Source organism: Melospiza melodia, chromosome 5, assembly GCF_035770615.1.
Source record: "Melospiza melodia melodia isolate bMelMel2 chromosome 5, bMelMel2.pri, whole genome shotgun sequence".
In the NCBI taxonomy this organism is placed as follows: domain Eukaryota; kingdom Metazoa; phylum Chordata; class Aves; order Passeriformes; family Passerellidae; genus Melospiza; species Melospiza melodia.
The window spans coordinates 18,162,681-18,184,921 of NC_086198.1; the positions used below are offsets into that span (position 1 = coordinate 18,162,681).

The following is a 22,241-nucleotide window of genomic DNA, read 5'->3' on the forward strand; positions in this document are numbered from 1 at the left end:
TATTGAGTGTGAGGGCTTGCAGTTGTATCTTGGATGGAGCCCACAGGGTGGCAGCCTCTTCCCACACTGACAAATGCAGCCTGGAAAGGCAGTGGGTTGTTTTGTTAGGATTTTTCTTAAGTGCACTGCTAATCTGTAGATGTAAAATACAGTGCCTTGACCAATAATGTTTTGAAGGACATATTTACAAACAAATAAAAGAATCCCACAAAGGCAAGCTGCTCCCCAAACAGAAGGTTCCCAACAAAACAGTTAAAAGCAGAGGTCATGATTTGCATTGGGATTTTCTGTCATTTTCAATTAGTGGTTGAGAGCCTACTTTTGCTAGGTGCTGTAGAATCATAATGAAGATTTCTAGGGGATTTCTGGTCTCAGGGGCATAAGCTAGGATGCTGGTGGAAGCTTCTGAATGTTTTCTAGAGTCCTGTAAATTGGCTGTATTTCAAGTGTCATTTTTACACCATACACTACTACTGCAGTTGAGTACCTGCAGGATTGCAGTTGGGAGTTTGTGCTGGGTAAACAAATAAGTGTGTCTGGCTGTGTGAAGCACCTTCTGTTTTGCAACTTCATTTCCTTGGGGCTTAGCAGAGCTGAATTTGTCCATGGTGGGAGTGCATCAAATCCTGTCTTTTCTCCATTGCAGAGCAGTTGGGCATGAGGATTGGTGTTCCAGTTCAACTCAATAGTAGTGTTCCTTTACTTTCTGTACTTAGTGCTTATATACCTATTTTTAGTTACAGAAATTATGAATAATTATTTAATGCCAAGTTGCCTCTTCCTCTCTTCTCCGTCATCTAATTCAGATTGCATCTATAGAAACTGAGTGCTGACAGAGGTTAGTTTCCTGGACATGATCACATAAGAAATCTTTGAGTAGATTATAAAATTTTTGGTTTATTGGATCCGGGTCCTTAATTACATGTCATCTAATTTTGAGCCACTTGCCTTCAAAGAAAAGGGTTAAAGGAAAGAAACAGTACTATAAACAGCTTCTTTTCTTTACTAATATGTTGTTAAACTGACTTGGTTTTACTGGAATACAGTCCACTTCTTACATATGAAGTCTGTTTCACTGAAGGTTCTTAATGCTTGTAGCTCAGTTTAGTGACTTTTAAATACTGCAGGGTGAAGATAGCTTCAGTACTACTGTTTTCAGTAGTAATTAAAAATAGGAATATATATCACTCTTCTGTCTTAAAAAATGCTATTTGCTTTCTACAAAAAACATTTAGGTAGAAGTAATTTACTACTGGTCCCTTTACTTGGATGATGATCTTTAATTTGGAAAGGGGAAGGTTTATGGCAAGACATAGGCTATTCAATGTTAAATGTGCAAAATATTTTTCACTAGTAAATGTGATATTTTAGAAAAATAAACTTTCTCTAAAACAGTGTTTTCCTTTTAGGAGCTCTAACAGGTACAGTATGTGTATATGTAATAAGTAGAGGCATTTTTGAGTTGGACTTGCTATTTGAGAAGAGACTTTTTTTTTTAGCGGAATTGGCCCTGTAGAGGTACTTTAATGTTGGGTGGGGATAGTTTATTTTATCAGCACGTGGAGTGCTGGGCCAGGATGAGTAGAGATGAGGTAAAGGGTGAAAGCTTCAAATGCTCCCTCTTAAATCTAGATCAGAATGCAGAATGGTAATTTAATGACTGTAGTCTTTGAAACAAGGTAAGCCTTTTCTTTTGCTCCTCATTGGGGAGGCATGGAGAATGTAGAAGTCCTTTTAAGAGAGGAAAATTAGGAAATTAGCCAGAAGTAGGATATTAAGTAGTCACTCCTGAATTTTCCAAGAATTTCTACAGCTTTGATAGTTTAAAGATTTCTAGAGAGCTTAAAGAATGAATATGTAATGAAGTAAAGGAGTTGTCTGTTGCCACCTTTTCCTCAGTAAAGATTATTTCCCATCCCTTGCTGTGGCTGTGACTTGAAGCAGAGGTACCTGAGCCACCTTCCACTGCACACAGTGTGGATGAAGGGGAATCTCCTGCTGGTCAGTACCTCAGACTAGCATGTGGTACATTAGACCTGCTCTCACCATTCAGCTCTCCTTGAATTTTTATTAATAGTGGAAAAGAGATTGTTGAAAAAAAATGAGGGATAGAAGAGAAGGGAGGGAAGGGTGCTTACTTTCCCTCACTGCTTACTTTTAAAACCTTTAGTCTTTATTATCCTTTCTGTCAGCAGCCTCACAGATTTAGAGCATTTGCCCCGCTTTGGCCAAAGCTTTGGGATATATGCTTGGCACAGCTCAAGGGCAGCTTGACAGCCAGCAGCCGAGGAGTCGGACGTGAGCCCAGAGACTGCAGCTGGGAAGATGCTCCAGATTCAGCATCTGGGTCATTTCAGCTGCCAAATGGGCTCCATCTGTGGTCAACCTAGCTGCTGACACGGCAGGGGAGAAAACAGGAGCACAGCAAATTTTAAACAGGGACTTGAAAGCAGAATCTTTATTGGGCAGAGGAGGGTGCTCTGCAGGGGTGGCTTATGGAGAATAAAATGCAAGAGGTGGCAGTAAAGTTTGATCTGGAAGGGAATTAAGTGTGTAGAATTGATTGACTCAGCAATTGCATAAAATAACTTGGAAAGGTATCTTTTTCATAGATGAATTGTATTTGTCACCCAAGCCATCTGATCCAAGGGTTTTGAGGTGACAATGCAAATATCCTTCAAAAACCAATTAACAGAAGTTAACTCCAGCATCTAGCATGGGCTCTTCAGAGTCAAGAGATCCAGTACTACCAGCCATGCACTTCAGCAGTGAATTGGGTCTCTGAAAAGCAAGGTAGTGGCTTCTGAATGAGATTCCATTGTGGTTTGGGTTTGTTTTCTTAGTGCCATATTTGGTGGCTTGTTCTGTGGATGGGGCTCTTACGCACCTCCAGGTATCTGTGAAACTTTTGAGGTTCATCAACCAATCTCTTCTGGAGACCCACTTATAATTATAAATTAGTGAATGTTGTCAGGGTGAAGAAGCAAGAAAGAAGATATTTGCTGTATAAAGTGAAGTGTAGTGACATACAATTGTCTTGTTAAATCTGTATCTGTTACTAGAATGAGAAAGGCATCTGAAAAGTAATTGTTTTGTTTGTCTGCCAAAAAGGTGATTTTGATGTGAAGAGGTCTTGTGTGTTCCAGACTTTGTGCCAGGCTTTGGTCAGTAAAGTCTGCAAGTAAGTTAGGTGTAAGCTAATGCTATGCAGTGTATTCCTATGGGCACGTGTGGTGCTAGCAGGTGGGAGGTAGTAGCAGACATTCTCTGTTGTTTAGTGCATGCTTGTTATTGCATCTAGAGAAGGCCCCTTTACACTACCAAGTGACTTTAAAGATGTGGGCACACTACACACAGCTTCTGTAGTTTGTAGAGACCAACTTTTCCTAAGAATTTACTGCTGACAGTTTTGGAGCTATTTTTTCGAGAGAGGCACCTGTAGCTGTGGTGCTATGTTCTTTTCTAACTTGTACCACAGCAGTGATCCACATCTCAGTATTTTTATTCACTACAGTTTGTGACCATGTGAGCAATTATAAAACTGACCTGAATAATGCCTTTTCCTTGTGCTTTTTGGAAGAGCTGAGACCAGTAACAACAGCAGATGCTGTGATTCTTTTGAGAGCTATATCTTTTCATATTACATGTTTCTTCAGTAGCTTTTTCTGTTATTCACTGCCAGAGGGATGTGCTTCTACTGAATTCTGTTAGAGAAGGGTTAAGTAGAGCCACAATCTGGTAACTGTAAAGATGATTTGTAGAATGATCTGCCTTGAGCTTTATGATCTTCTCAATAGTTCACATCAAAACTGAAATGGCTCTTTATATACCATTTATTATGCAATACTTGTTCATTTATAAATGCAATGCTATGCAGAGTCTTAATTTAAATGTATGAGATCACAGAACAGTCTGTGATGATGTCAGGTGTTACTGATAATATATTAGATTTAGGTTTGTATGCCCATGGAGCAACTTTGCGCTTGTTTAATTCTCTCTTCTCTTTGATTCCCCTAGAGGCTTTCTATTTGGTTTTCCATAAATTGAAAATAACTCACGGCAGTGCATTCTTTGCAGAGAAACCAGCACCATAAAGCTCTAATGCTGGCTGGAAGTTCTGGTTGCTTCTGGGGCAGGAATAATACAAAGCATCAAACCTAGTTATTAAAGGAGCCATTTCTTTTGTCATGTGGTGGCACAAGGCATCACAGTGAGGCGTGAGGCCAAGCTTTGTTTGCAGCCTGAGGTCAGAGGCTGCGAGTTGGCCACGGCACTGGAGGATATTTTAGCACAAGGCTTTTGCTTGGCGGGCACTAAGGAACTTGTCGCTTACTTTGGCTGTCCCATGCTGCCAGATAACAGGATTTTTTCCTAGCCTGTTGTTTGCTGCTGCTCTGCTGTGTGCATCTCTGTCCTGCCTGGTAACAGCTTCTTCTATTCTGGTCCATTTTTTTCTGCCAGCAACCACTTCTGGGTGGTTTTCTGTAAATGGAGAAACCCTTACAGTATTCGCTAGTTAAAGAATGCAAGTTTTTTGTCATTAGTAACTTAAACCCCCCATTTGGAGTCTTGGCTTCAGCAACAAAAATGTTGTGGATTAACCACTTTCACCAGCAAGAGGCTTTCTGATGTGCTGTGGGAAGAAGTGTATGCTTGGTGGTAGGTCTACAGTAAACAGCTGGAATTTGCATGTGGTGAATTAGCACCAAATAAAACCCCCATTTTTTTTCCTTAATTATCTTTGCATACTCAAATGGACCTATTAAACATTTGTGCAATAGGAATTGGTAAAACCACACATTTACAGTAAGTGGATCTTGGTTGGGCTCAGGCTGACATTTCTGTGCTCTGTTGGTGGCAGGACCTGTGTAAGTAACGTATAATCCAAGGAAGGGACCGCTCTGATCCCTGACTCCTTGGCATGCAGTGGTGCCCTGACTTGGATTGGAACACTGCAGTCATTGGAAGAAAGCCCTTGCTTCAACTCAGAATTTTCACCTACTTTACATTAACTTTGTTTGAGACCTGCTGCTTTGACTCCCACACAGCCACAAGCATAAGCAGGTGTAAGATACACTGCATCTGTATTTCACAGGCTTTTCAGTTGTTAGTTTTCTCTAAAGGGGTTGTAAAAGGTAAACTGTTTCTGACAACTGCTTTATTTCTCTGAATATGTCAAGAGGGCTAATGGGTTCCTTACAGCTGATGTTGCAATTCTTTTTTCATTGCAGTTTAGGGTGAAATTTCTAAAAGCCTTTTATTTCAGTTGGAAGTCTAGTGATGTTTTCCAGAATGCCTAAACAGATGAGGCATCTAGCTTCCTATGATTTCTTCTCAGCACTGAAATCCCTCTCAGAACTTTAAGAAAGTATTTATTGAAGAGCCTAATTTTGGGGGCCCTAGTTTACTTTTAAATCTTGAACCTAATTTCCAAAATAATGGGGAATATTAGAAAAGAGCTGGCATGGACTTTGATGGCAAGTTCTCCCACCTCCTTTCAGTTCTTGAGACAATGTGAAAGAAAACAGCAACTTTCATACTTTTCTTCCTCTGTTTCCTCTTTGTCTACTTTCTCAAACACAATTCCTTGCAGGAACAAAATTCTGCTCTTGCTAACTAGTAACTTCAGACAGTAGCAATCAGACTGTGCTTCTGAGGGTTGGAAAAAAGTACTGCCTCCTGATTTCTTCACCCTGCTTTTTCTTCCTTTTGAGTCAGAGGGTTATCCCATCTGCTTATGTATGGATTTCTGAGTGCTTCTGTGACATCAGTGTCAGACAGTGAGCAGGGGACACCCCAATAATGTTTTAAGTGCCTAAAGAGACGTCTGTGAGTCCTTTGAGGAGGAGCATGGGTGAAATAGAGTGCAGGGAAGTAGTTTATTGAGAGGGAGCTGATTTGAATGAGGCTGTGGGTTCTCAAACCAGTCAGGGTGCTTTTAGGAACACGGCAGTGTGTGTGAAGTGTGAGATTGAGAATGGCCATTTAAATAGCGTACTTTAAAGTAAGAGACAGAAGAGATACTTGCACAATTTAATTAATTTAGTACTAGAGATATGAGGGTTTTAAAATGTTTTTTTTTTCTTTTAATAGGAGAGAATATGGAGGGACAGGGAGAAGATGCTATGAATTTCACATAAATGGTTTTCCTGATACCATTTTTTAATTGCTTTAAATAAAAACATTACTTAAAACTGAGGAAGAAGTCTTTCTCTTTCTTAGGGACTTTTATTTTTGGCAAAGACTGAAAGCTATTGTTGCCTAAGCTGACGCTTAACTGGCAAATCTATGAACTGAAGCCAGTATTGTTACTTGGATCTAAATTTGTAAGGACATTTGGTTGTCATAGATCAAAAGATGAACATATAGTTACCTCAAAGACAGAGTCATATTCAAAATACTATTTGCACATGTTTACAGCTGAAATCATTGCTTAGCCTATTGACATGTGATATTTGAAGCAGAGGTGGAAGGGGAGAATAATGGCAAACAGTGATGAGTATGTCAAATGATTGTACAATTGGCACTATCTTTACCCACAGACTCATTGCTTTCTAGCAAAGACCAGAGCTTTTCCACAGTGGTGGACATTTCTGACATTACAAGGAGGAAAGTTGCTAGTGAAAACTATTACTTTGAAAAATTGCTTTTATTGTGTTTTTAGGGAATGAACTGTTTCAGTGACAGATAAGACTACTCTTAGCTATTGCTGATATCAGTTTGACTCAGAATTTTGTGTCATTCATATTATGAGAGTAGTGCTAATCCACAGGCACATAGCTCAACTTGCAACAGATTTATATATAAATTGGGAAATCAAACTAAAATGAGTGCCATATTCTCTACCCTCTGCAGGCAAGGAAGTGGCTTTGGAGAACTTGCTGAATCTGCTGGGGAATGGAGAGAGAAGTAACAAAGTTTGATATTTGGCAGCTGGAAATCCAGCATGTGTTTTGAGGATTTTAGATACCCTTGACTAGAAGTGATTTCAAGATTTGAGTTAGCAAGGACATCCTTCAACCCCAACTCCTGTATGCTGTGAAGAATGTGGCAGACTTTTCTGTCCTGGTTAGGAGTTGTCTTCTGCTTTATTTAATTAAGTATTGGCCACAATGTCTAAAATAAACGGTATGAAATCTGGTAAAGGGACAGGTGAGAAAGTCTTACCTAGTCTTCATTGTTCAGTTGAGAGTGATGTGTTGGCAGTGGTTGGAAGTGGTGTTTGCACTTTTCCATCTTTTCTGTGAGATGCTGCTTCTATTTTGTTACACCCTCAGCCTAAGCATGGGTCTCCACACTTCCCTGGGGCCATGGCAGTGTAAATGCTACAGTAGCAGTAGTGCCCAATAGAAAGTAGTTCAGGTGAAACTCTTAAATCCTGGCCCATCAGCTTTCTCTGTGCTTTGTTTTTTTCTGTTCTTGTCTAGGTTTCCTTGCCATTGCCTCTGAGCTAACTCCCACCCAAAAATGGCAAAGGGTTAAGATAGTGAGACAACTGCTGGAGTAAGGTGATCTGAAGAATTCTTTGAATTGTGGTTGATAAATACAGTATATTTCATATTTATATAATTGTGTGGTAGCTGTTATGACAACTGTACCTGTAGTGTAGCTATATGCATCTCATTTAATATATCTCTTAATTCTTCTCTCTGTGGTTTACATGAGTTACATATAATTGTATCTGATCCTGACAACATACCTGGGAGCTAAGGAGGTACCTACCATCCTTCAAATGTGCTTGGGGAACACATATGCAGGGAAATTCTTCCTTTACTTGCCTAGAAAATAGTCTTTCTCCCCTTTCTTCCTTCAAATTGTATTTATTTCCAAACTGGACAGAATGAAAATACAGTGTAAGTGTTAGACCTGTGCTAGATTTAAGTCAAATTTTTTTAGGTTCATAGGAAATCCAGCATTAGGTCATTGGAAAGGGGGGACTGCTTCTGAGTGGGCAAGAGCAGTTAGCAGAGCTGTTCAATCAGCAGGGAACTCCTGCCAATGAGGGCAGGGCAAGAGCAGAGGAGTCAGTCAAACACTGGAGAGAAGGGGGAGAAGGGAAGAGACCTAGAGTAGAAGTAAAATCATAAGGACTAGAGGAAGAAGGGAATAAACCACTTGAATATTGAGAAATGGCTTGCAATTTGCTTCAGTATGTAATTTCAGTAAATTCACATTTACTAAACAATTAAATATTAGTACCAGTATAGGCAGAATTAGACTGCTCAGTGATTAACTCAGTGCTGTGAGTGGTTTGATTTCTGGGTCATGCAGTTATACCAGTCCCACTCAAAGGGAAAATTTGACTATACATGAAATCTGCCTTATAAAATTTGAATTTTCAAACAGTGGCTAAAACCATTCATGGTTAAATTTGTTGAGGGTTATTAGATGAGGATGTTTTGATTGTGAATTCTTTCAGGTTATTGTCATAAAAAGTTGAGTACAGTTTGAAGCTATCAGGTCTTTACAGGAAAAAAGCAGTAGCTGTTCTGTCATGATTTTTTGCAAATATGATTACAACATATTAATTTGGCATTAATAGACTGTAGAATGAAAGAAATTGTTGCTGCTGCTGTTAATCATGACACAATTAAACATTTCACAGAGAAGAGTAATTAGGAAACATATTTCAGGGTAGCAAAAGCAATGACTAGAATGTGAGAGTCTTGTCCATCTTGGGCTTTTTTCAGTCAAGGGATGTAGTCACTGCCATGTTGTGCTGTGTGCTGTTTCCTCTTCTGTTACCCAGCACTTTGCTTTCACAAGCAGGTGCCCAGAAGAACTAATCCTTGTATAGAATTCTGCTTTGTCAAGATCTGAGTCCTTGTTTCTGTGCCTTTTTCTCTGTCTTAAAAGACAGCTGTCCTAACTCAGCCAAACAGATATCCCGTTGGACTTTTTTAGCCACTTTTCTTAGCTGTAGGAAATTTATACAAATTCAAAGAATGGCCTGTCCAAATAACTCTTCTGACTATCATTAAGTTTTGGAGTATGTTATTTTTCTTATTCTGCTGAAGATTTTATTATGTCAGTTACCTTTTCTCAGCACAGTGAACAGACCACTTCTTGGGTGAGTTGCTCTTCTAGTATGAAGCAGAAATTCTTCTCCTAGCTCTGTTGGTTTATGCTGATTTTCCGTAGCTGGCAAGTTAATGAACCTGTTGCTTATTTGCATTTGTTGGGTTTCTGGAAGGTGGGATGGGTGAGTTTATCAAAATGTGGTTTGTAGAACAGTGTTCACAGGAAGAAAACCTTGGTTTTTTAAGGTTCCCAGACCAGGTATGCAGTGACTGTTATCTCAGCCAAGCAGACATCTGTGATTCAGGGAGGGCATGGTTGTTGCAGGAGGAGTGTCCAAAGAGAAGCCATCATTTAAAATCCAGGCCTGAAGGCATGACTGTTTATCTAGGAGGATGGGGAGTCCTTATTTTGACCTGGCCAAAACCTGGTGATTAAGAGGTTCATTTCCCCTATTTCTGGCACATATGTTCCTTTTCCTCGGCAGATACCCATTTGCTTGCTTGGCTTTCTAAACTTGAGCTTCATATCTATGAGGAGACTCAAAGGGTAAATTCATACACTAATCCAGAGTTTCTCTTCCTGATGTGTCATGGAGAAGTGAATGTGTTTGGGCATACTTTCTAGGTTTTTGGTTTCATCTTGGAATGTGTTTATAGCCAACCATTTTCCTGTTACAGCTTCTCCTTTTGCCTTCCTTTTTAGCCCAGTAGTTTTTCACTGACCTGACTTAGGAGAAAGGTATTCATAGCGGACAGACTTCTGGCTATTTATGGACTTACTTATTTCCCCTCTACTGTTCTACTTTGTGTTAGGTCCTTGTTCTGAAGGAGAGGCTTCCCTTGCATGTTAGTCCCCTTGCAAATGAAGGGAAAAACCTGCAGCTGCCTTATGGGAGAGGTTACAGGGCATTTCTTAAGTCTCAGTAGTGTCCTTCATTTTCTGCCAGTCTTGCTTTAGCCTGATTAGCTGCCACATAGATGAGAGCAGGAGGCCACCAGGAAACAGAATGGTTGCTTCAAAACCTTGTGCACTGCAGTGGTTTCAAAGGAGTGCAGACAAATGCTGTGGATTCTGCTGTCCTAGAGCCTGGAGCAAGCATTGGGTCCTTAAGGTCCTACATTTTGCAAAATTGACCCAGCCATCAAACTGACTGCCTTTTCTGTTGCCTAATCCAAAGTGGAAACTACAACAGAAGATAATTCAGTAGAGCTGGTGAGTCCCTATAAGCACAACTAGTGAATCTGTCATCACTTGCTACATAAGAAGCCAAAGTTAGCTGAAGCATTGTTCTTTTATGTAACACAGGGAAAATGGCTCTGGTCCAGGCGATGCAGAAGCCCGAGGAGCCAGACCATCCTGTGAGGTTGGCCTGGTTAGCTGTAAATAATCCTGGCTCAACTCCCCTCTTCTGTATCTGCTGGTTTTGGTGAGAGGAGGGGGAAGGCTGTGCGCTTCCTAGGCTCTGTGTTTATGAACTAGACTACCCATGCTGTGATCCATGCAAGAACTGCTTTTAGTGCATGCACAGAACCAAGTGTGGGGGCAGAGAGTGGTTTGTGAGTGCTTGTACAGAAGTGTCTGGATAATTAACTCAGCCTTTAGGTAGGAACATTTAAATCCTTGAAGATGTTTTCTGTGGGAAATACATGATAATCATCTCCTCAGGCACCCAAAAGAGACAAGGTTAGATTCTGATGTCTGCCTAAATTGCACATCAGGAATTTAGGTGCTGGTTTTGATTCTCACCTGGAATAATTTGTTCCATGTCACAAGGATTTAAACCTAGTCTTACTGCCAGGGTAGCACCATCATCCTTGGCCATCTTTACTAGCTCATGTGTCTCCACTGACAGCTGGCACAGTGCAATGAGGGCTCTCTCAGTCCCACAGGAACAAATGCCAATTAGCAGGGAGTGGACACAGACCCAAGTCACAGGGGTATTCCAGGATAGCAGTGTTACTCTGTTTCAGGTGCTCTCATGGCAGAATCCTAAGCCTTGCATATAAGTTAACATTTCCCATAGCTGCTGTGTGTGAAAGGTCTTTGATCTATGAATGAGCCCAACACATGGTGCTTGTTCACTGTATGTTAACAGCAGAGGTATTATTTTTAGCTCCCAAATTCTTTTTCTTCACTATTAGAGCTGAAAAACCTTTCGTCCTTAAGGCAGGCAACTGTTCACAACAGTGTACTGGGGACAATGTGCCACATGAAGCTGACACTTCCATTTGGAACAATTTTTTTCAGAATGGATAAATGGCTCTTTAAATAGCCATTACAAAATCTAAACAGTAGTCATGTTTTATAAAGTTCTAAAGAGAACTGTTGTCTTTGGAACATGTAATTTGCAGATCTCACTGCAGTAATCTTTGATTTAGAACAATTACAGCACTAAGTACTTGCCTTTTTCCCCTTTAAAAAACAAAACCAAACCCCAAACCAAAAGCCAGACAGGTTTCCAGCAAAGGCTGGGATAATTGAATGGAAACATAGCCAAGTCTTGCAAAACTCCAGTATACAGTTGCTATTCTCTCATGAGATATTTTCTCCTGCCATCTGAGAGCCTGGTCACTTGTTTTTCTTTTTTTTTTTTTTTTTTAACGTAATCACCAGTTGCTAGAAATAAATATTGCAAGAACTAATATGCTAGTTACAGCCTTAAAACTGGGCATGTGTGCAGTGCACACTGGTTGAAGAGGAAGTTGTTTTATAACATTTTTAATTATGAAATTTCTTATGCAACTGAGTTAAAGGGTCATTTATAAACAATTCAATTCCAAAGCTTCCTTAGGCAGTAACTGACCTATGTCATTTCTTGTAGCTTAAGCTTGACTCAGTCCAGTCTCATGCCAAACAAGATTTGGGAACTGGAATATAAAGAATGCTGATTCAACGTACAGTTCATAATATTTCTTTCCCACTCAAAAACAGGTGGAGTAGTTCCACCTGTGGCTCCAGTGTCTGGTTTTTTTACATCCCTTAGTAGAGGTGAGGCAGCTGTGCTGCTTGCTATGGCAGGAACATCTCCCAGGCACCACTGGCAGTAGGCAGGCCATGCTGACTCTGGATCTCAGACCATGAAACCAGGCCTTGAACAGCTGATTGTGCAGCCAGCTTCAGTCCCTGACTGAGGAATTATTTATACAGCTACAACAAATTTAACTGCAAGCCTCTACCTCTTGTGTGGGCATGGAGCGCATCCAGAAAGAAGCAAATCCTTATTTGTAATCATCAGCTTAAAACCACTTCCCTTCCCTAAGATTTTGCTAGGAAAATGATGATGGAGGGATCCTTAATACTTCCGCTTAGGCCAAAGCTAACTGAGAGCACAAGGGACCATCCCCATTCCTTATTCTTGCTATGGATCTGAGACTTCTCACTTTTCAAAGAAAAAGTCATTTTCCAAAATCACTTCAGGTGAGCAAACAGCCAGACACACTGTATTTCCTACAACAGAAGACTGAGCCAAAAGTCTTCAGCCTTACAAGTGACTGTGCCTTCCTGAGCTTGCTTCTACCAAAACCCATTTTTGGTTGTTTTTTTAATCCAATTTTAAAGACAGTTAAATTCCATTTTATTACAAAGCTTTTATTAAAAAACAAATGCTCAGCACATTAACTCAAACTGGAATGACAAAAAAAAATTGGTTGACAGTATTTTTGGCAAAGGCTGTGCCTTACTATTTTAAAAAATGGGTACATCAATGCTCATTTCAACAACTGGCATAAAATCCCACTAACAGGCTAACAAAAACAGATACAAATACAGAACAATTGAAGTAATAATTCAAGTGCTGGGCTTTTTACAAGGAGAAGGGGAATGGGTGAGAAGGAGAACTCACTGCAGTCAGATTTGCTGAATGTATTGCTTATGTTTACAGAGTAGATGATGCAAGACTAACATGTCTACTGACCAGCTGACTGTTGTTACATTTATTTAGTTCTATAGGACACTGTATTATATAGACTGAGAGGCCACTATTTGTTACAAATAGTTTAACAAAACAGCCACCTTTTTTCCATACAGATTTTTCCTCTGGAAGAAAAAAAAAAAAAAAAGAAAACCTCCTTTTACTTAAAAAGTATTTCAGATTTTTGACACTTGTTTAAGCTCATACCTAGTAAAATATACACCAAAGAAATTACAAACTAAAAGTTAAAATATAAAAGCATTCAAGTTTCTTAAAAAAAGCTAAAACCAAAATTGATCCTGTCGCACCATTAAATAAAAAGGTTGAGCGCGTCATCCTGGTCCAGGCAAATTCCATCCCTTGATGTGCTGTGTGGGGCAGCTGTGGTGTACGGAATTCTGCTGGCTGAAGCAGGCACAGACAGCCATGCTACTGTGTTTGCTGACTCAATATGGACACAGATGAGATGGGGGCTTAAGAGTGCAAGGCAGAGGTGAAGACAAAAGCTGCTCTGCTGACCCAGGAGCTCATTTGCTCTATTTATATCAGGGCTGGACCTCGTGATAGTGAAGGATTTTGGCAGTGATTGTCTTTATGATTCAGTGTCTCTAGCAGTGACATCAGGGTGGATGACATCCTAGACAGACTCCTTGGGGTGGTCTGTGTGGATGAAGGACACACCTAGGGTTTAACAAGCTTCCATCTCCAGAAGGGGTCCTGGTGTCGCCGCCTTTGCTTTGCAAGTTGAGAAAGCATTTCTTTTCCCACCTACAGCAAAGGGGAGGAAAGAGAGAGAGAGTGTGTGATAAAGACTATCTGGAGCCTTTAAAAAAAAATAAATTCTTCAAACAAGCTGGTGATGGGTCACTGTAACTCTTACAGCTCTATTAGTGGAATGTGCATTACAATGTCAAAGTTAAATGCAGAATTTATTACTACTTGCTTTTGCTTGAAGTTTGCAACTATATTTATGGAAAGTACTTTGCATTGTAAAGAGATACCAACTAGAAAGGTGGGGTTTCAAACATCCAGCATATTACAGAATTTCTTCCCTTTAGTAGTGGATTTCATTTATCTACAACATTTGACCCAGATACCATTACAAAATTAGACATCCTCAGGCTTTAGTACTGCAGTGCAGTGGTTGAGGTCAATTAAACCTCTATTTCAGAGCCTCAGGCTCTACTCCCTGCACACATGAAAAAATGCTGTCTTCTGCAAGCAGTTTGGTAGAGGAATGTGGTGGATGAGGCTTGTGTGAACACTGATTCTACCATCCATCCTCATGACTGGGGAGGATTTATTCTGCTCTTCAGTGGAGTAGGGAACATCTTCCAGCTGTGTAAGATCCATGGGCCTCCTCCCTAGCAGTAAAGTTCACTAGATCTTGGAAGAGATTTATATTCTTCAAGCATGTGAAATGGCCCACAGTACAGGCCTAATAGGAATTGCTGATCCAGAGGAGCACAGTCTAGGTTACATCAGCTGATTTATGAAATTGCCAACTCAACCGTCACCCTTGCCATTCTGATCCAGACAAGTGAGTTATAAGAGGGTCTCCACCCAAAATCTTTCTAACAAGTCAGACATTATTCCACACATGGACACATGCTCTCCAGTTACTGTTTGGGGATTATTGGTATTTCAGAAAAATCAACATTAACCTCTAGGTCTCCATGTACTGCTCAATTGCCTAACAAATAGAAGGTTTGGTGAGCAAAGCTTTTGAGAGTGATCAAAATTAGCACAAGAATGCAGTTCAGTGGAGAAGGTAAACGAATTTTCACCAGAAGAAAGACAAAATGCTTAGTCACATAAAGATACACTGCCAGCACCTTGAGTCAGACAAGGCAAGACAGAACAAGTTTATGAAGAAATGGTTTAAACCACAAGTTAAGCTTCTCTTAGACTAATCATGATAGATAGACTGCTTAAGCCTGCAAGAGCTACAAGCTGAGTTAATCAGCAAAATTTACATTACATTACATTTCAGCAGTATTTAACCAGGGCCATTTATAACTAAGCACCCACCTCCCATCTGCTGCAGCTTCCCTGTAAACCATTGCCACACAAAGTGTTTCACTCATAGTGGCTGACGAGTGTGGCAGCTCCTGAGTAAGGAGCTACACTGCCTCATGTAGTCCAGGCTAGAAAGCCTCTAAAACTGATTTTGTACCCTTTGAATTTAATCAGCATAAGCTGAGGTCCCAAAATCTTATTAAACAAGTTGACTCCTTATCAGAGGTCACCCATGTGGCTATTATTACAGCAGAAAGGAAAGTTGAGGACACTTAACTTTAGCTGCAGACTAAGGTAGAAAAGACCAGCATGTATTGATAGCAAACTGCTCTGTATAGCTTAGATTTAATGCAGACTCCCTTGTTGCCTACGTAGTGCCATCCCCGATACACAAGAAATAGCTCACACCTGCTGCTGGTAGCCACAAAAGGACATTTAAAGCCACTGAGGCCTCTTGAACAGCTAAAAGTCCACTGGCAAACCAGCAGTTTTAACAGAGGTGGTCTGTATTGACTAATTCAATTCCTATTTCCTCATAAAACCAGCCCATGTCCCAACTAAAAAAAGCCTCCTGAGCTTCCTGCCTTTTTTTACTTTTTTATAAAGTAGCACAGTGCTCCGTAACACGTGCGGATCAAAGAGCTACGAAGGGCTCTACCTTTCCAAGGAGCACGAAAGAGGCCAAGCAAACAGCAGAGCAACACTGGGGAGAGCACCCTGCAGCTTTATATTTATTTTGTGCCTTTTCATCCCAGATTTTCAAAGGTTTGGTCCAGGTTGCTCTTCCTGGGAAGGTTTTCCTCTCAGTCTTACATGAAAACATTCAGCTTCCTGTTGAGGAATGGCCTTGAGGCGCCAGGCCAGTAGTTCACAGCAGTCTGATACAAGCGCTGTGATTCAGAGCAACTCCCCATTAGCAGCCAGGAATGTCTACTTCACTGAAGGAAATGAAATGCTCTTCTGTTGAGATGGTTCCCTGCCTCCTCCCCCCTTCCCTTACCAGCAAGCTGTCTTTGAAGTCAGGAGGTTAAAATAGCGACCGTGGCCTTGCTCTGGCCCTCAGCTTTTTCCAAGAGCAGCCATTGCTTCTTTCTCAATCCAGAGGCAGCACTGCAGCGCCTGCCTCCTTTCCATAGCTCCTAACTATGCCCAGCTCCTCCAGAGAGGCTGCAGACACCACGGTGATTCTGGAAGGGGACAGGCACAGGGAAGCCCCACGTATTTTTATTTCCAAGCAGTTCAGCAAATTATAGAGTAGCTATCCTGAAAACAGCATCTAGAACCCAGCCTTTCCCTGGCTGCACATTAAGGCTACACGCTGGAAATTGCTTCTACTGCTGATAAACCAAATAATACCTAAAAAATACGAGTGATGATGGTGTTGCCTTACAGATATAAAACAGGTCAAATCAGGATTCTTTTCAAGAAACCACAGGCATGTGCTAAGGAGACTGAAGACTTCCCACATCTAAGGCTTCACTGGGGGGCTGCAGCTGAAGTCTCGCCAGGCGAGGCATGCCCTAGCAAAGCCCAATCCACAAGCGAAGTCGGCACAAATCAAAGACTGCAATTACAGCTCCCTGGCTGTGGTTAGGCTTCAAAGAAAGTGCTGCAAGTCACATTTTACATATGTGAAGTCTTGAGCCTGAGCCACAATAGGAGGCACTGTCTGTGCCATTTGCAGTGTACATCTGACTGCAGGAGGAAAGGGGAAAAAGAAAAAGAAAACAACACCTCGAGTAAGAAACAGACATAAGATTCAAGAATAATGAAGTGCAAAAAGAAAAGCCTTACTATTGAAGTGATAAAACTAATTCAGGAATTGCTACAGTAAAACTAAATTCTCCTAGCAAGCCTGGGCTCAGTGGCTAAGGGGATCACAAGGGGATCTGAAGTCCTCCCCATGCTTCAGAATGAGATGGATGAAGGCTGGGTCTGTAAAAGTTTTGTTCTCCTCCTCTGATCTTTTAACTTTTCTAGAACAAGGGAGAGAATTATGCAGCTTCATCCAGGTCATGCTAATCAGAAAAGGTTATTGAAGAAAGTCAGGAACGTCCGGATCAATACAGGAATAAGTACCGAGTAAAAGAGATACCTAACTCTTCACAGAGGGCAAGGGATATTAAACATTTTAAACGAAGTACTTTTTTCCCTACACCTTTTCCTATCACATTGTTTGGATACAGTTCTAAGGAGAGACAAGACTACATACAACAGGAAGTTCCATGTATTTTTTTTTTAAAGAAAAAAGTTCATATCCAAACCTGTCTTTTAATACAGTGCTTCAAACAACATGGCACATTCAGGGACCCAAAAGCTGAAACTGTCATTTTCTTTGTAAGTCCAAAACAGATATGTTCGACTTACTGCCAGCCATGGTTTATTCAATACTCCAGAAAGCCAGCTATGCAAAACCAGGTCATTATTTATCAGGGCAGTTCGTGGTGTTTGTGAAGTCCCTCTGTATTTTCTTTAACAGCAGAGTTGGAGAGGGTTTCAGGCACAAGCAGATAGAAGCCGGCGCTGCCGTCTGCTCCTCTTCCTGCCCAGCTGTGCCATGGTTTGTGGGTTTAGCCCAAACTAGATCCTTGAGATGTTCAGGGCAAACACAAACAAACACTCCACAACCCTTGTTGTTTCTAAACAAAAAAAGCACCTCCCAACAAAACCCCAGTCATTTAAGTAATCCAATTTGCTGCAGGGTCCCACAAGCTGTTACAAAACATGGATGGAGAGACCTACAGGAGATAGGAAAAAGCCCTCTCTGTAAGAGCTGGATACCAGCAGGCAGCAGAGAAAACTTTTTAAGCTGCCTTTGTATCCAAAGAAATGACACAAAATTGTACCATAAAACTGTAACAGATGCTGCCATGTTGAGACTATGTTAGTTAGTATCAAGTTCTTCTTGGTCTGTCTAACCCCTCTATCCTCCTTGCTACTTTTAACCTCAGTCCATTGCTGCTAACTGAACGGAAACTCCAACAGCAAATTATTCACTGTTGTTTTAAATGCCCTGAATTAGCTGCCCCTAAAATACCTCCTCATTGACTACAGGTGGAGCCTGGAGTCCTAACTTCTGTCCTCACAGTTTGACCTCAGCTAGATGCATTAAGTGAGCAGCAGGAATATTCCTCCCCCACCTTCCCAAGCCAGAGGCCTCTTCCAGAGCAGATTAGTTTCAACACAGAAAACGCCCAGGTATTTTAGGGTTCCCGTTTTGTGCAGCTGACGGCAATGGTGCCAAGCAGGTGTGGCTCTTATCAAAGGCCCCCAGTGTAGGCAGCACAAAACTACCAGCTTTATCACTTAGCTAGAATCTTTTAAATTATCTTACTGGAAGACCCAAGACATGCTTTTCCTGTTGGGTGTGGGAGGGGAGAGAGGCACCATGTTTATAATAAAAACCAGATTGCCTCTAGACAGCTGTCTCTAGCAGCTTCTTAAAGAGGAACAGTATCCTAAAGGCGAGGAAGAGGGAGGAAGAAACAGGCTTGTCTCCTTTCTGTATATTTATGGCATATAATAAATATTCAGGAGACTATTTTTAAAATTATTTGTTTTCTAGACTGAGAGCTAGGAGCACTGAAATTGCTACTTCAGTTTTCACCTGCTGTAACAAAGAACATGAGGTATTGGTAAAGAAATAAGTGAAGATTCTTTCAGAAGAAAGAAATAACGCGGGTACAGTTTCCTCTTTAGATCTCTTTTGTCTGCCACAATTAAACATAGGTTAGAATTTACAGTACTTGGAAAGACTATCTCAACAGTTAAATCTTCTGATATATGGAATAATTTAAGTAGTTGCTTTCATGAAACCAAAGGCAAGTCAGATGTAACCTGAATAACTTCTTGAGCTTCCATCAACTCTTCTACGCACAGGCACCCACAGAGCAACACTAAAAGCATAAGACAGCAGTACACAGAAACCACCACAGAATTCAAACATACCACCTTCACTTGGATGCACTTATCATAAAATCTCTTCTGGTCCAAAACACACAACAGGAAGTTTGGGTACCTCAAAAGACCCACATATGTGAAGAAAACCAACTATTCACCAAAATGCAGTCCCATCTAGTGTGTGCATTTGCCTTTACACCATAGAAACCAATTCTGTGTAGTTATTTTGGGAATAATATTTTACCACGTGCAATTTCAGGTATCCCTGAGATGAAGGATAGATACAAGGCTCTCATAACTCCTGAGTTTAACTCTGATACAACTTAATATTAATGAGGGAACACATATCCTGTGACTTTCGCAAGGAGGAAGCAACTCCAGAAATTATGTCTCTCTGCTCACTTAAGCCTACTTAACTCTCTTTAAGGCCTGATCCCACTGTACTGATGCCTGTGGCAAGAACAGCAATTCAGAGATGGTTGCTGGTACCATTTTCCTCAGTTGCCTCTAACCCTTCTCACACATTACACCCCAGTGCCAGTGACACCTTCACTGCACAAATGCTTCCAACATTTGCTCCTACCCTTGGAAGGAGGAGCTGAAAGCTCTTGTTCTGAAAGCTCTCACTAAAGCCCATAACATCTCACTGACTCACCAGGCTCATGTTTTAACTGGCCAGACAATGGTGCTTCAGCTGGCCATGCTATGAGCTTCCTTCCTTGTACACAGCTTTCCAATCTGCAAGCTTTCAAAACTGTCTGCATGGTGCAATCTTAACACGCAGGTAAAGGGTCAGAGATTTAAAAGATGACTTGCATAAAAAAATTCATAAAATAGGGGATTAAGGAACTGACTGGTATGAGAAGGTTTGATCTGTTAGCAGTGACTTTTGCAATATCACGGTTAATACTCTTTGGTTTTGTTCTGTTCTTTTAGTTAGTTTTGTCTTCAGGATGGCTAGGTTTGCATTCACGTATATCAGAAGAACTCTTTAATCATAATCTCTAAAATCAGAGGCAAATGGAAGCAAAACTCAGTGTTAGGGTATGTTAGGGTATGCTAAGCTTTGATAGAACTACATTTTAATACAATTCTGTTGAAATTACAAGACAGATTTCACCCAAGCTTAGTCTCTAGAAACAAAGGGGAAAGACTTTGACAGTGCCATAAAAACTTGCTTTCTAGCTCATCAGGAACACAGTATCAAAAACTCATTTTGAAATTTTTCATGTAAATACACTAAAAAAAGTGAAACTGCAATGCAGACTTGAGAAAACCACTAAAATTCTATAGTTTGCTTCCAATTGGAAATGAAACAACATTTCAAAACCTTACATCTTATTTATGAAACAGTTTGTTTCTACAGAGTTTTTCTCATGACCTTAGACTTCTCAGTCTGGTGGTCAGTTTACTAAATCCACCAAAATATACCGTTGTTATCCAGAGAAGAATGGTGCACCAGCAGTCAACTCCCTGTCCCCACCCTATCCCACAGGAAGAGTTAGAACAATAGTTGTTCCACTGCTCTCCTTCATTCTAGCCCAAGCCACCTACTGCTAACACCTCAGAAGTGAAACAATAAGGGGTTTTTTAATCACTTGTAAAAGTGGTTAAGTTCAAACTTCATTCAGCATCTCTAATTTCACAGTAGGTTCTGCAACTTGAGTATCTCCAACAAAACAAACATATACATCGACCTCCTGAATTACCTATTTTTTCCATTTGTCAGTGTCAATTTAAAGTATGAAAAGCTTCATAACTGACTGCACTGTGCTTATTTTGCAAAAATCCTTAACATTTTTTCTTATTTCTCTAATCCCATATCTATGCTCATTATCTAGTCGAAAGTGTTCTGTGTTCTTTAATTTGTAAAACCTATGCTTTGCTACTACCCTCACTTATGCCTCCCACAGCGTGATTGCACTGAAAATAGCTCTTCCTTCCTTCCTGCCTTCCTTCCTTCCTTCCCTTCACAAGGGCCCTCCACCAGGATGATAATGGGAAGCAGGGACCTGGGTCTGCTCTGATGACCTCTCCCAGCAGGTGTCAGTGCCCCTCTGTACCTGCCACCTGCATGGTCAGAAGAGTAAAGCCATGGCTTCTCTTCAGGTTTGCTCTTCTGACCTTTTCCTTGATGTCAGACAGTCTGAAAGAGAGGAGGGCTTCTGTCTTTCACCCCAGCAAGATCGATGTCAGATCAGAATTAAGTTGCTGGAGGGACACACAGAAGGGACAGAATGCCATCCAGAGGGACATGGGCAGGCTTGAGAGGTGAGCTGTGCAAACCTCATAAGGTTTGACAAGTGCCAGGTCCAGCAACTGGGTCAAAGCAATCCCAAGCACAAATACAGGCTGGGTGGAGGATGGACTGAGAGCAGGTGGAGGTGTTGGTGGAAGAAACCCAGCCATGTGCACTCACAGCCCAGAAACTCAGTTGTATCCTGGGCTGTATCCAGAGCACCTTGGCCATCAGGGCAAGGGAGGGGATTCTGCCCCTCTGCTCTGCTCTGGTGAGACCCCACCTGCAGTGCTACATCCAGCTCTGGGGTCCCCAACAGTAAAAGCACATGGACTCGTTGGACTGATCCCAAAGAAGGGCACAAAGATGCTCAGAGGGCTGGAGCAGCTCTCCTCTGCAGACAGGCTAAGAGAGTTGCGCTTCTTCAGCCTGGAGAAAGTTCCAGTGAAACCTTACAACAGTCTTCCAGTTCCTAAAGGGGGCCTACAGAAAAGCTGGAGAGGGACTTCTTTCAGTGCCATGTGGTGATAGGACAAGGGAGAGTGGCTTTAAACTGACAGAGGATAGGTTTAGATTGGATATTAGGAAGAAAATTCTTTAATGTGAGGGTGGTGAGGCCCAGGGAAGTTGCCCCATCTCTGGAAGTGTTCAAGGCCAGATTTGATGAGGCTTTGAATAACCTGGTCTAGTGGAAGGTGTACCTGGCCATGGTCGGGAGGCATTGGAACTAGATGATCTTTAAGATCCCTTTCAATCCTAGCCAGGATCTGTCTGAGGGCTATACTCATTTTCTATGGAAATTTTATACCTATCTGAAATAATACAAATATCTTGATGCAGAAATTTTTTTTTCTGCTCATTCTGTCCCTCCTGCCTGTGCTGAAGGCCACTATTCATAGACAACTGGGGAATAGGGAAATATGGGTCACACAGGAAGCAATTTTTAAAGCAAATCAGGACAAATCTCTGCACCACCATCACCACACACATTCTCACAGAGACTAACTTTTGTGCAAGTTCTCCAAGCTCTGTTTAAAGCTTCTGAGCAGTCAAGAGCTATGGGAAGGGGGAAGGGGTGGAGCATTTGTTTCAATTTTAACTACTCCAGCAGCAATTTCAAGAGCACCGGACAACCCAGGTTTGCAAACATGC

At 41.2% G+C, this 22,241-nt stretch overlaps 1 protein-coding gene across 4 annotated transcripts in view; it reads right to left on the reverse strand.

Annotated features, from left to right (window-relative positions):
* Positions 1-12,588: 12,588 nt before the first annotated feature.
* Positions 12,589-22,241, reverse strand: part of LEF1 (lymphoid enhancer binding factor 1) — a 70,132-nt gene continuing 60,479 nt past the window's right edge. For all 4 annotated transcript variants that reach the window (XM_063156464.1, XM_063156465.1, XM_063156462.1 and 1 more), the window contains one exon: positions 12,589-13,699. In XM_063156464.1, the coding sequence (XP_063012534.1) occupies positions 13,620-13,699 (80 nt within the window). In that variant the 3' untranslated portion in view covers positions 12,589-13,619. The remainder of the gene's footprint in view (positions 13,700-22,241) is intronic.